Genomic DNA, 13,195 nt, shown 5'->3' with positions numbered 1-13,195 from the left:
GATGTGCTGGATCAGGAAGAGCCCTAAGGGTAACAGAGAAAGGGACAGCTCCAAGGTGGAAGGGGAAATCCAACAGTTATATCCATCAGTGTTGGTCTGTGAGGCTCCTATAAAGAAAGTTAAACTTCCCAGAGGTAAATCAAGAAACAAATTGGGCTGAAGTTTTTGACTAAAAACCTTACCTGGGAATCTGAAGGAGGAGAAGATAGAACTGATCTGCATTTGCTAGCTTTGATTTCTCTTCTTTGAAGGCCTTCAGGTTTTCTATCTAATGAGAAACAGAGAATCAAGACTGCAGGGCTGCTCTATGTGCTCAGCTCTGTGAACCAAAGGTGGTGTTTTCCTCCTGACCTCATGCTTTTCAGGCAGCAGCTTCAGCAACTGCTTCAGAACCTCAACATCAAACTTGGTCCGGTCCCCATTCTGGATCATGGCAGTCACCTCTTCATTGGAGCTGCAGGGAGAAGGAGCAGAGCCAGCCATCAACCAAAGACCTCTTTCCAACCATCACACACTACCAAGAGATTTATCTGTGCAAGCACTCTGTGCTTTCCCTAGTAAAGAATCATAATAATCCAAAGGGAAAGGGATTTCCCCACAATTAACTTAGAATCAGGACCGGGATCCCTGCTATGACCCAAATCTTATTTCTGGCCCTGATCAAATTATTCAAGGACAGAGATGAATCCAGCAACTGAGATCCTGTCTCTGAGCTTTTTTTTTAATCTTAAAAGAAAATGGAACTCTTCATTTGTCCATTGGCCCTGATTTGAGGAGGGATCTGACCTCCAGGTGTGTCTCACAGTCTGTGTCACCTTAAGAGTCTGTGCCACAACTTTATCTGTAAAATAGAGATCTAACTCCTTTGCCAACATATGGGGAAGTTGTATGTAAAAACATCATTAAACCCCTAAACTCAGTATATTAAAGATGGTGTAGGACAAAATTGGTAATGTTCAGATGATTTAGTAGCATGGACCACCAAAGCACATTGCCTAGAAGAGATTTCGTGAGGACCTTCCAGATACTGCAAAACCTGCTCAAAGTTCTGTCAACTGTCACGAAAACTGGCCATATCTTACCATTTAAATTGCTTCAAAAATATGTTCAAATTGAGACTTTTCTTGGAGTCCAAAAATGTGATCTTCATTAAAGAAAAAGAAGATATCTCATATTAGATGAGCTGTCTGCAGGGATCTTTACTCGAAAAAACGAGGGGCTCTCCTCACCTCCTTCGGCTCTGCCTTCACTGGTGCTGCTGTCTTCTCCTTGGGGGTTGGCTGTGGGAAGCAGAACAGCTGCTCAATGCTGCTGTAGTTGGGCTCTATCACCTCCTCACTGCTGCTGCTCACAGAAGCCCACATGGAGTGGCTCTCTGAAAGAAAGGAAAAGTGTTCAGACTGGCTGCAGGGAGACCTGAGAGCTCCTGACACCTGGGACAAGGTGAGCTGCTTGCAAGGGACACTCTTCAGGATGTGAATGAAATAAGAAGAGACATATTATTATCTTAATATGACCTATTTATCCGTATTAGTGGACAGATGGTCATTACTGAGGAGGGGCAAGTGCCACAGGTGGGATCCAAAGGGGCTGAAGGGCAATGAAACCTGCTAGGGGGAGGCAGCACTGGGCACACAGAGGCTGTGCAGCTCCATCCCTCCCTGTAAAACTCTGCTCTCCTCCATGCTGGGCAAACTGGATCAGCATGACAGCAGACGTTTCATTTCTAGTCCCCTGGTTGATATTATTTTTGCTTCCTTGCATCCTAACAGAGTGACTGGGCACAACGTGAACATTTTCTGACTGTGTCTTTCTCCATTTTTCATTTTATACTCAAGTCTCCTTGTATAATGCTGGCTACAAGACTGCTTGAATTAATTTCTACTGCAATTTCTTAAATCTTAAAAAAAAAAAAATCATCACTCTAACATGCCTCTAGAAGACTCTACTGCAATAATCCCAACATTTTACTGCTCTTGTGATTGAAGACTTGCTTTATTTAGATTTCACCTCTGCCTACTTTCATGCAGTAGATGCCTTGCTTGTCTAGGACAAAGCTGAAGCTGACACAGCTTCTCCAAGCTTCTTCTCACATTTCATGCTCCACTTTGAATCCACTAGTAGAGGGAAATGTAACCCAAAAATCAAGAGATATGTGATCCTCACATGCACTCCTACTCATGACTTTAATATACCCAGATACAAGCACAGATGAGCTGGGTAATAAAAGTCTGGGGAACTTAGATCAAAGCCTGATCTAAGGCACGTCATAGTGATTAGGAAAATATTCCCATCCCTTTCTCTTCTTCTAAGTTCAAAGTATTGTAGTTATAAACAAGCTATTCCAAAGCACTAATTCAGTTGGAATAGTTACTATTACATTAGTAGTTTCATGTTACTTTTATATCAGCTCTGTAGATCAAAAGTAAAGGAAATCAGGGAAGTTCTGTATCTAAACGGAGTCAACCACATCTGACAAACTTTAAGATACTATTTCTTCCCCTGGGAAGCAAAAGCAGCAGAGTAAAGCACCTCTAAAGCAGCAGTGACTTTATGCCAGAAGCACCCACCTCTCACCACATTGGAGGGCAGCTTCTGCCAGTTCAGCTTCTTCATTCTCAGCGTTGGTGTCTTCACTGTCTTGTGGGGGGGCCTGCCCAAGCCCAGGGGGCAGCTGAACTGGGAGGCCACCATGGCTTCTATGTGATCTCCTGGCATGCCAGGAAGGAGGGGTGGAGGGGGAGGGATGCCACCCATGCCAGGTAATGGAGGTGGAGGGGGAGGGATGCCACCCATGCCAGGTAATGGAGGTGGAGGGGGTGGGATACCAACCATGCCAGGTAATGGAGGTGGAGGTGGTGGGATGCCACCCATGCCAGGTAATGGAGGTGGAGGTGGTGGGATGCCACCCATGCCAGGTAATGGAGGTGGAGGTGGTGGGATACCACTCATGCCAGGTAATGGAGGTGGAGGAGGAGGAATGCCCCCCATGCCAGGCAATGGTGGAGGAGGAGGAGGAGGGGGTGGAGGGGGAGGGATGCCAGGGAGTGGAGGGGCTGGGGGTGTATTTGTCATGGGGGATGTGGGGCTCATGGCTGCTGTGCCAGAGGGTGGAGGTGGTGGGGCTGGAGGTGCCGGGTTGGGAGCGGTGTTGGAGGGAGGGTTGGATTTCTCTGGCAGGGCACAGCAGGCTGTGAACTGGCAGGATGAGATCTTCTTTTCGTTGTCCAGTGGCCCTGAGGGTGTTGCTGGTGCCCTGGTGGGGTTTGCTGACCCCACTGCACACCGAGCTGCCCGTGCACACGGCTCTGGCTCAGCCTGGGCAGCTCCAGCTGCGCTCCCAGACAGGCGGTGCTCAGCTCGCTTCTGCCTGCCTGGATGTTTCTTGATAGACAGCAGCCTCTCAATGACTTCTTCAACTGTGTTCCCTTGGACTAGAGAAGGGAGTCAGGGTCAGGGAAGGGAACAAGGCCCACAGTTCATCCTTTCTAACCCTCACCAAGCAGTAGATCTGGAGCCATGGAGAGTCCATTTCCTGGTGTCACTTTACACAACTACACTTTTGGCTTCTAGGCAATTTCCTTCCCATGCGCCCAGCCCACAAAACACTTCACAGCACGCCTGCCAGCAAGACAGGCCAGCACCAGTGGCAGGATGCCAGTGAGGACAGATTCCCACTGACTCCCCTGAGCCAAAGCTCAGGGATTAACCATTAAAACAAGACTGGGAATCCCAAGCCCACTGCTAAATGTGGCCACCCACATGGATGAAGCTTATACAGAATGTATAACTTTGTCTCACTTCTGTTCAGCTCTCACCAAGTCCCACAGATTATTTCCTGCACACTGGGGAAAGGCTTTATGGGACAAGGGGAAACAAGAGGAGTGAGCAAGGCTGGATGGATGTGTCACTCTTACTGTCATTGGCGAGTAAAAGGGCTCTGTTCACTACAGCATCCAAGGACTCCCAGAGCAGGAGGCTGGAGTGATGAGAGGGCTCCAGGTGCAGCAGGCTCTGCAGGATGGACAGCAGCTGGACAGAGACTGGAGAGCGGCTCACCTGGAAGACAGAGCAGCTTCTGTCACAGCCAGGCAAAGTGGATTAACTTTGCCATTGTGTGAGGGGCACCCCATGTGAGGGGCAACTTACTTTGTTGAAGAGAGATGAAAAGACCTCATGATGATCATTCATGTTTATGCCATCACATATCCTTAATAACTCCTCATCATCCTCTATTTTGAACTCCTCAAATGTGTCACACTGGATAAGCAGATCCTCCTCCTCGATGTCTCTGCAATATTACAGCATTTGTTTTCAGTGGAGAGCCCTTCACTCATTTTCAGATGACTGTTTTTGTTAAATGGCTTTCATCTCTTTGCCTCTCAGACTCAGCCAGTTGGTGTTGAAAGCACCCAACTCTGCCTGATTTATGAAGGAGGAGATGCCATCAGTGCATCCTTTCTTGAACTGCATGTACCTCTTCCTACAACCAACAGATAAAAAGGAATGGGACTTCTCATGGCATAACCTGGCCCAGCACAGGCTTGCTATGGAATTCTCCTCGGAGCTGTAATAACAGAGTGGCATTTTGACCTTTCTGAAACAAGGCCACCTTCTTTATTTTTTTAAAGTCAAGACTAATTGAAAATATTTCAGTGATGTCTCTATTTGAGAAACTTCCTTCTCTGTTATTCAAAACTGGATTAAAAAAAGTGACTTTTTCAGCACTCTCAAGACTACTCAGTGTTAGAATTTTACAGTTGCTGCTCTAATAAAAGATCTTCTCTTCCCTAATTTTTTATGGCGTTGGATGGAGCAATTTCAGTTACATGGATAACTGCAACTCACATAAACTGCATTCTAGAATTTATCACAGATGTTTCTGATCGAACATGATTTTTAAATTACATTCAGATATGCATTAGTAAATTGTTTTAGCTGGAGCCTCTGGGACCAACAGCAGCAGTGAAGGGGTGTTGAACAGAGTGAGCTGCTCAGTGAGCCCACAGCACTGCTTCAGATTCAGTCTGGAACAGCCTGAATGAGGACACTGCCACTCCATCTGTGCCCAGAGCCTCTGTGCATGCCATCTGTGCCAACAGCTGTCCCTGTGACACTGTGGTTGGCAAGAGCATCTTAACACTGGCCAAATGCCTCTAGCTCCCATGGAATGGGTGCACAAGCATGGTCCACTCCACCCAAGCACACTGCACTTCACACAACAGAAGGCTGGATAAGTATTAAGTTTCCAAAGCTACTTCACTGTGAATTGCATTAAAAATAATAATAAGTAGAGATCCTTACCTTAGCTTGTCTAAAACATCCAACAGCTGAAGCCCTGGCAGGTGAAAAAAATAGATATAGTTGCATTATGACCCACTTGGTACTGAATTGTTCTGATCTTTATATATGTTATGTTCATAAACACTTTTTGTAGAGAGAAGAAGGGAAAATATATTCAGATGGATCTATCAAAGTGGATAGAGTCATCTGGTAAATGATGAGACACCATAGCACACATCTGCAGCACCTGTGTGAACCACTGCACAATCCCCCTGGGGTTATTGAGTGACACAGGCACTTTTGAGGCACAAGTGACCTCAGTCCAAATTAGATATCTAAAATCAGTCTGCTACTGTCAAATGTTCCTAGATCTCCATGGAGAGAAATGGAGCCCAGGCTCACCAACTCAGATGCACCCAGCACGTGAGGTGAATCCCAACAATGGTACCTAGGAGCCTGGGATTCTAGCAGTTGGAAACTTCTGAACCATGGGAAAGCCTCTGAGTACACCCTCAGTGAAGCTGTGTCGCAGACATTTTTTCATGGAAATCCTTTCTTTGGGATTTTTGCATCTTCTGGGAAGCTGAGGCCCCAGAGGGAGAATGTAAACAATGATTATCAGCTGCTGTGACATGCAATAGGATGCACCTGTGATTGGTTCATGTTCCATGTGTACAATTAAGGGCCAATCACAGGGCAAGCTCTCTGGAACACAGTGACAGAGAATTCTCTTGTTTTTGGATTCTTTTCTATTCTATTCTTAGCTTAGCAAGCCTCTGCAACTTCTCTCCTTATTCTTTTTAGTATAGTAATAATGTATTATATATCACATATCAATAAATCCAGCCTTCTGATCATCAACTAAGATTCTCGTCCTTCTCTCACCATGGAGACCTCCTCAGGTCGCAGTAATAAAGCTGTGTGTACTCAACTGAGTACACAAAAAGTGAAGAAACTTTATCAAGTCTTATGAGTAATTGCAATATATGGAAATGTGGCTACATAAGATGGTTGGTTATAGAAATGCTCTGAAGAAGCTTAAGTGATACAGTGCTGATGGGATTCCAGAAAAGATCAAAGCTATGGGAAATCAGCAAAGTAAAAAAAAATCTGACAGAAAGGCTTCTGAGAATAAAGGTCAAAAGAAAGAAGAAAATTAGTGTTTGCAGTTTTGCTCCCCAGCCCCTTCAGGTACCTTATGGACACATCTAAAAAAAAAACCGTTTGGTAACTGACTCTCTCCAGGGAAAGGTGTAACAAACATCCTTACCTATGAACTCGTTTCTGATCTGTGTCCTTGTTCTTAGCTCCTCTTTGCCCAGGATGATGGCATTGATGGCACTCAGCAGTGTCACCATGTAGGGCACGTTGTCTGTGTTGGACAGCTCGTTCATGATGATGCTGAACCGGTACTGCTGGTTCTTCACACTCTGAGGGAAACACAACTGAGATTATGACAAGGATGGGCTGTACAGACAGAAATGCCCATGAGTGTGGTGCAGGCTCTCAGGTGGAATTAGCATCTGAAATCCTCAGTTTGTCCCACTGTGCACAGGAAAGGAAGACAGGGGTAAAAGCAGCACTCCTCCATCATGGAGCAGGGGCTGGTTGGCACAGAAAGGCATTGAAAACATCTCTTGGATCCCCTTGTGCTTTCTGGTAAATGTACCTGAGCTCGTGGGCAGTGAAACCTGTGGATGTGGCACCATTTATTCTGCTGATCTGGTGGTGCCAGAAAGCACCTTGTGGTTGGCAGTCATCTGTCCACACAAGTCACAGAACAGCACCACAGACCTACACTGACCACAAAAAACTTCCTACAGCTTTCACTTTATAAACCCCTACTTCTCTTAACCAAAACAATGCAAAATAAACTTTATTCCCACCATTTTCTGTGGTATATGGATCTGTCTGCATGGATCAAGGCTGAGCCATTCCTCCTGCTCCAACCAAACACTTGCCTTGTAATGGTCCAAAGCATCCAGAGCCAAAGAGTGGCCATCTGATGAGTAAATGCACAGTGCAGCCAGGAGCTCAAATATTTGCTTTTTGACCATGACATTAGTTGTGTCAAGTGCTGTGGGAAAAACAGAACAAAACAAATCAGAATTTATAATGACATTAATGTTTTGAATCTCAGTGTCTTCTGCTACATGAATTATGAGCAGTCATAGAAAAGAGACTGAAGAAGGGGACCCAGTACAATGGAAGATGAGAAGAGAAATATCTTAATGTACAGATATCCCATCCCAATAGCATTATATGATGATAACTTCTAGAGGGAACAGTAAATGCTACTGGTATCCCCTTGGCATTTTGGTGCAGCCTGTGGTTATTCCTCTTTTCCATGTCCCAGTGACATGCTGCAACAGCAGCCAAGATTTTTCCGCACTCACAAAATTTATTTCCCATTTTCACATATGGGTATTTTCTAGAACAGCAGATGAACAATTTGCTTTGATTAATGACATTTATTTTTTGTGCAGAAAAGCTCAATATGCATATGAGTTAGAGCAATTGTTCCAATGGGTCCCATGTATTCCCTTTTTGTGCTACTCTTTCTCTATGAGCCTTGGGAGCTGGGAGGGAATGCATTAGGCTGTCTTGTTTTTCCTATATTAGAGCACAAAGAAGCTCCAACACTGAAAATCCAGGATATCCCCCTGTTTACACAATACAAAAATGCCAGGTCCATATTTTATATGGACTAAGAAAACACAGGGTGAAAAGGAAAGAAAGGGACATCAAAACAGAAAAGAGAAGCAAGTCAGCTTTCAGACTAAAAGCATTTTAAAAAGCTATTGGTAAGGGTTTCTGGGAACACAAGTTATCCTTCCAGCACCATTAAGTGCTGTACAGTAAGTCCTACAAGGTGCCCTAATGAATCTCAAAGGTAATGATGAGCCAAGTGAATGGCAGGAGAATGTAAGTGGTGTTACCCACCACCTTCCAGGAGGAGCAGAGTGAGCAGCACAGAGAGCAGGCTCTCTTGAGTCCAAACATGCCACTTGCCCTCCTCTTTACAGGCTACAAGACTCCAAGCCCTTTCAGTTCCTCTCCTCTGCCCTCGGGGCTCTCAAAGATTGAACAGCAAATGTCTGCTGACAACCAAAGGGTTGAAGATTTCTCATGCCTGTATACAGGTAAGGCTGGGTTTATCCCCAGCTTCTCATCAAACTTGGCAATATTTGTAGCACTGGGTGGCAAAGGCAATGTGACTGCATAGAAGTTTTATTTTAAAGAAAAGAACAATCTCATGAATCAGTTGTGACCAACAATTTCCAACTATCCTGGTGCAGGGCAGGAGGATAAGCAACAGGAAAGTGCCCCCCTCAATGCTGCATGTGATGGATGAAGCAGGAAGGTGTCCTCTCACCTTGGAAGAGTTTTCTGACATAGCCCTCGTTGCTCACAATGTATTCTATGCCCTTGTGGGAGTTCATCACTGCTCTCACACAGCTGATGCAGGTGAGCTGAAGCAAGGCATCTGATATCCTGGCCACTCCTCGCCCTGACAGCCTGTCCAGGGCCTCCAGGAGCAGATCCAGCCCAGACAGCTCCAGGAACTGCACCATCCAGGCATCATCACTGTTCTCCAGCCTCTTCCTCAGCCCAGAGTAGTTCACCACGGAGGGCATTTGCAGCAGGCGGATGCACAGCTCTGGCTCTGCATTTTCCAGGTTGGCCTCTGACTGGTCGGTCTCCTGGGGCCCCAGCTTCTCCTTCAGGGCAGCCCACTTCTTGTGGGCACCTTCCTTTTTGATTGACATGGTGAACGGTTTGTTCTGAAAGAAAAAGAAAAGGCAAAGTGAGACATTTGTCTGGACTGACCAAAAATGATCCAGTAGCCCTGCTTTTTAATTAGTAAATTAATTAGTAATTTTATTAGTGTTTAATCAGTAATTGGGATGTAAATTACAGCAGGTAATTTACTACAGCAGGTCTGAGCTCTCCAGCATGTAGTACGTACACTGGAACCAGTCCTCTGTTGAAGAAACTCAATATATGCCCACCTTACCCACACACATTACATTCAGGCTCTGAAGACTCTGTGGAGAGACTTTTAGCACATCCAAGGCAGCAAACACAGCTTTAAAAGTAGCCAATTTGCACCACTCAATTGCCACTACCTGTTTTCATGCAGTGAAAGGAAAAGGTTGGAAGCAGCATTATCAGCTCTGCACTCCTAATACCCATTAAACCACTTCAAAATCTCACTGTGCTGGAGAGGCTGTGCAGTTTCTAAGCATTTATAATGGGATGGAGAAATAATTTTGAGCATATCCTGCTCATAAGAGCATCTGATTACCCTGTTCCTTTTTTGCTTTCATTTCTTTTGACTGATGTTGACGTTAATTTTATAGCACTCACTTAATCTCTTCCTGTCTGCTGTAATAGCAAATATGTTTGTACACATGGTGTTTATGCCTGATAATGTCAGAGCCTGACAGGCTGAGAGTGCAGGTACAGCAGCAGGAGGCTGGCTACAAAAACAGCAGAGCAGGTTTTTAGGACATGGGGAGCAATGGCCCATCTCCCTGGAGGACATGGCCTGGCTGGACAGGAGCAGCAAGGAAGGCCAGGAACTAATCCAGCACCCACAAACTGCAAAGCCAAGTGTAACTCTTGGTGCCAGATTTTATGGTTCTAGGCAGGATTATTATTTTTCAGACTCACAGGGATCAAGCCACACAATGCAGGTCCTTTTCAAGGCTGCATGCAATGATTGTGGCCACTGAGATTAGCTCACTTGGTCAGAGCACCATGCTAATAATGCCAAGGATGTGGATTTGATCCCCATATGGGTCTTTCACTAAAGAGGTGGATTTGGTGATCCTTGTGGGTCCCTTCCAACTCAGAATATTCTGTGAATCTGTGATTCTGTTTTAAAGCTGAATTACTCCCATAGATGACAGTTTTCCCCACAAAAATTGATGCTACCTCCCCGTCCTGCCACACCACCACCTCTGTTCCCCTGGGCTGCTGAGCCTGCAAAGAGCTCAAAATAACCTGGGGCTGCTTGGCCCCAAAACTCAGCACTTAGGGCACTGAGGGGATTATGGGAGACTCTTATTTTCCCTTCCCAGCTCAAGCACAAGGCATTCTAGAAAACCAAATGGAATCTTTTCTAGAGAAAGGTTCCATCATTTCCGACAAGAAAAAACCCCCACCCAACAAAACCCCACAAAAAACCCCCAAAAACCCAAAAGCAAAAAAGCAGAAGTGGAGAAATTGGGCTGAAAAGCAGGAAAACCAGCTCTGAGGCTGCACTGTTCCTCTGCAGGCCACATGGACATGAACTTCCAAGATTCTCAGAGAGAGGGCTAAAAGGTTTTCCCCCAGCAAATCAGCCCAATTTTACCCCAATTTTCTAGCAGATGATTTGGTGGTGCTCTGAATAGTAACTACACCAAAATCAAACAGATTACATCAAGAATTAAGAGTTTAGTTCCATGCTAGGTAAAATATAGTGACTAGAAAAAATGCTTGAAAAATATAAACTAAGTAATCTCTGGAAGGTTTTGTTTCCAGAAAGCCAATATAAAGGATAGACACTTTACACTGGTTGGAAAAAAATCTCATTTTAAAGCCTGCCCTGTGATTTTTCCTGGGGATTGCGCCATTGAGAAAGGTCCTGGCTCCTTCCCTGCAGCAGAGCTGCATGACTTCTGTTTTACCCAAAGAGTCATTTTGGCAATCTCCCCTTGGCAAATATGCAGCCAAAAGATTTGCTCACTGATTAGTGACAGGCATGATATTATAGGCCTAAATATGCCTCTTGGAAAGATGCAAAGTGTGATGGGGTAGGGCACTTGAAAAATTTCCCTGAGAAAATGTGATGGTGGGACTTTCTGGCAGCTCACAGCATCAAAGTCTGCATTGAGAGGTCAGAGGGGTGGGAGAGTTAGCAGGATTTGGTGACAGAAGATCCATTTAGAGAGCTCTGGAGAAGCCCTCTTGCAGAGTTTTCTTTTGCTTCAGTGGGAAAGAAGCTGGCCAAGCACCCAGTTGCTCCCTGTTTTGTTAGCTGAAAAAATGATGGTCACGATCCAAAAACATGAAGTGGCAAATATACCATCTGAGAACACACTGTACAGCTGAAAAGTGATAAAAAGGACCATAAAAAAACCAACCCAACCAATCCCCAAACAAACCTCCTTGCCAAAGCACAGGTTTGAGTTTCCAAGATTTGTCATCACTCCCTGCAGTCCAGAGCCCTTACTCACTCCTGGTAAAATTCTTTTTGGGATTAGTCAACCCCAGTCCCTCCCCTGTATTCAAGTGAAGGAATTTGGGTTAGGCTTGATGCAAAGGAGAGGAGAAATCCTTCCTCACTGGAGGGAGAGAAGCAAAAGTTTCACAGCCCTGGGGATGGGGCAGCACCCTACACCTCTCACCAGCCACGGTGATGGCAAATCTACAGCCATGGGGCTGGAGAGTCCACCTGCAGTCAAATCCTCCTCCACTCTGTGCATGGAGCCCAGACACCTCTCTCCAGTTCTGGGTCAAGCTGGACCTTCAGTGCAGGGCAGTACTGAGAACCCTCTGACCTGGGTGCTGGTCAGCCCCTGGGGCTGAAGAACTGGCCCCACCTGCAAGCTCCTCTTCTCTTGTGTGAGCTCATTTATACTCAGCAAATCACTTTTTTCATTTGAACATGAATAAACATTTCTTATCCGGCCAGAAAACAAAGCAGGCTGACTTTTTGCTCCCAGATGTACTAATGCCTCATTATATTGTATTTGTATTATATTGTATCAAGTCAGAGAAATTACAACAGCATTATTGATCTCAGGCTTAGCTGATTCCTGAAAATTAAACTCCACCAGTGCAACAGGAGGCAGGAAATACCGAGAGAGCATCCTGTTTACCAGCAGATTTGTTCTGAATTATCCTTCCCTCCCACCTGCTCCGCACAGATGTGAAGAGATGAGAAACAGAAGCGGGCAGCACCTCTCCAAACAGCCCTGGCTTGTGTTTTCATGCACTAAAATGAACAAATTGGACTGATTCAATATTCTTCCCCACAGAGAGTGCACCCTTTTTGCAGGAAAGGATGAAGGTAGCTAATGTATCTAATAGTAAGAAGGGAATAAAATAAACAGGAGCTGTACTATATAAATGGGAAGGAAATTAATATGGAGGAGATGGCAATACAACTCTGCAGACGGTGTGATAAATCTGTTTACAAACACAGATAAGAGTGATATATTGTGAATGCAACATCTTCCCATATTTTCCATGAAGGAAAATGTTGCAAAGATTTTTGGATACATCCTTAAAGGGCTGCTGGTTTTGCCTTTTATCTCTGACCACAGGAGCTTGTTAGCAGGTAAATGATCTCAGCAGAGTGAGACAGACAGGGACTGAAATGGAACACATCTATCTGGCTGCCTCACAGAGACCATTTAAACTGTGTTGGCCAAGGGAAGGAGAGTGCCCTGACAAAACCAGACAGGACAGCTAATACACCTCACCTTTTGCCAGCAGAAGGCCACAGGGAGCTTTGCTTTTTGTCTCCCAGGGCAGAGAGGGGGCTGTGATGGTGGAAGCAATGTCCCCAATGTCCCCTGTGTCTGACCATGCCTGCAGCCCCCTGCTGTGGGGACACTCACAGCCACAACAAAGAACCACAAAATACTTCAGCTTAGCTTAAAGACCTTTCAGATCATCAAGTCCAACCATTAACCCAGCACCACCAAGCCCACCACTAAACCATGTCCCCAAGTGCCACAGCTGCATGCACTAAATGCAATGCTCTCCTCATCTTCTAAGCTGGTTAGCCCTGATGGGGGAATCACAGAATGTTAAGGGGTTTGAATGGACTCTAAAAATCATCTTGTCCCATTCCCCCTACCATGGGCAGGGACATCTCCCACCAGACCAAGTTGCTCAAAGCTTCATCTAGCCT

At 45.4% G+C, this 13,195-nt stretch overlaps 1 protein-coding gene across 5 annotated transcripts in view; it reads right to left on the bottom strand.

Moving 5' to 3' along the window:
- Positions 1 to 13,195, bottom strand: part of INF2 (inverted formin 2) — a 41,915-nt gene that overhangs the window by 14,558 nt on the left and 14,162 nt on the right. For 4 of the 5 annotated variants that reach the window (XM_059474559.1, XM_059474558.1, XM_059474560.1 and 1 more), the window contains exons 2-12: positions 8,660 to 9,068; positions 7,245 to 7,360; positions 6,554 to 6,713; positions 5,305 to 5,338; positions 4,150 to 4,291; positions 3,918 to 4,059; positions 2,571 to 3,434; positions 1,230 to 1,375; positions 1,083 to 1,144; positions 352 to 454; positions 183 to 268 (exon numbers count right to left, since the gene is read on the bottom strand). In XM_059474559.1, coding sequence (XP_059330542.1) covers positions 183 to 268; positions 352 to 454; positions 1,083 to 1,144; positions 1,230 to 1,375; positions 2,571 to 3,434; positions 3,918 to 4,059; positions 4,150 to 4,291; positions 5,305 to 5,338; positions 6,554 to 6,713; positions 7,245 to 7,360; positions 8,660 to 9,053 — 2,249 coding nt within the window. In that variant the 5' untranslated portion in view covers positions 9,054 to 9,068. Of the gene's footprint in view, positions 1 to 182; positions 269 to 351; positions 455 to 1,082; positions 1,145 to 1,229; positions 1,376 to 2,570; positions 3,435 to 3,917; positions 4,060 to 4,149; positions 4,292 to 5,300; positions 5,339 to 6,553; positions 6,714 to 7,244; positions 7,361 to 8,659; positions 9,069 to 13,195 lie in introns of those variants that run through there. The other variant, XM_059474563.1, reaches the window with a different exon arrangement.

Source organism: Ammospiza nelsoni, chromosome 6 (genome assembly GCF_027579445.1).
Source record: "Ammospiza nelsoni isolate bAmmNel1 chromosome 6, bAmmNel1.pri, whole genome shotgun sequence".
NCBI classification, from domain to species: Eukaryota; Metazoa; Chordata; class Aves; order Passeriformes; family Passerellidae; genus Ammospiza; species Ammospiza nelsoni.
Note: the sequence above shows the minus strand (reverse complement) of the source record. Positions and strands in the feature narration are given on the sequence as shown.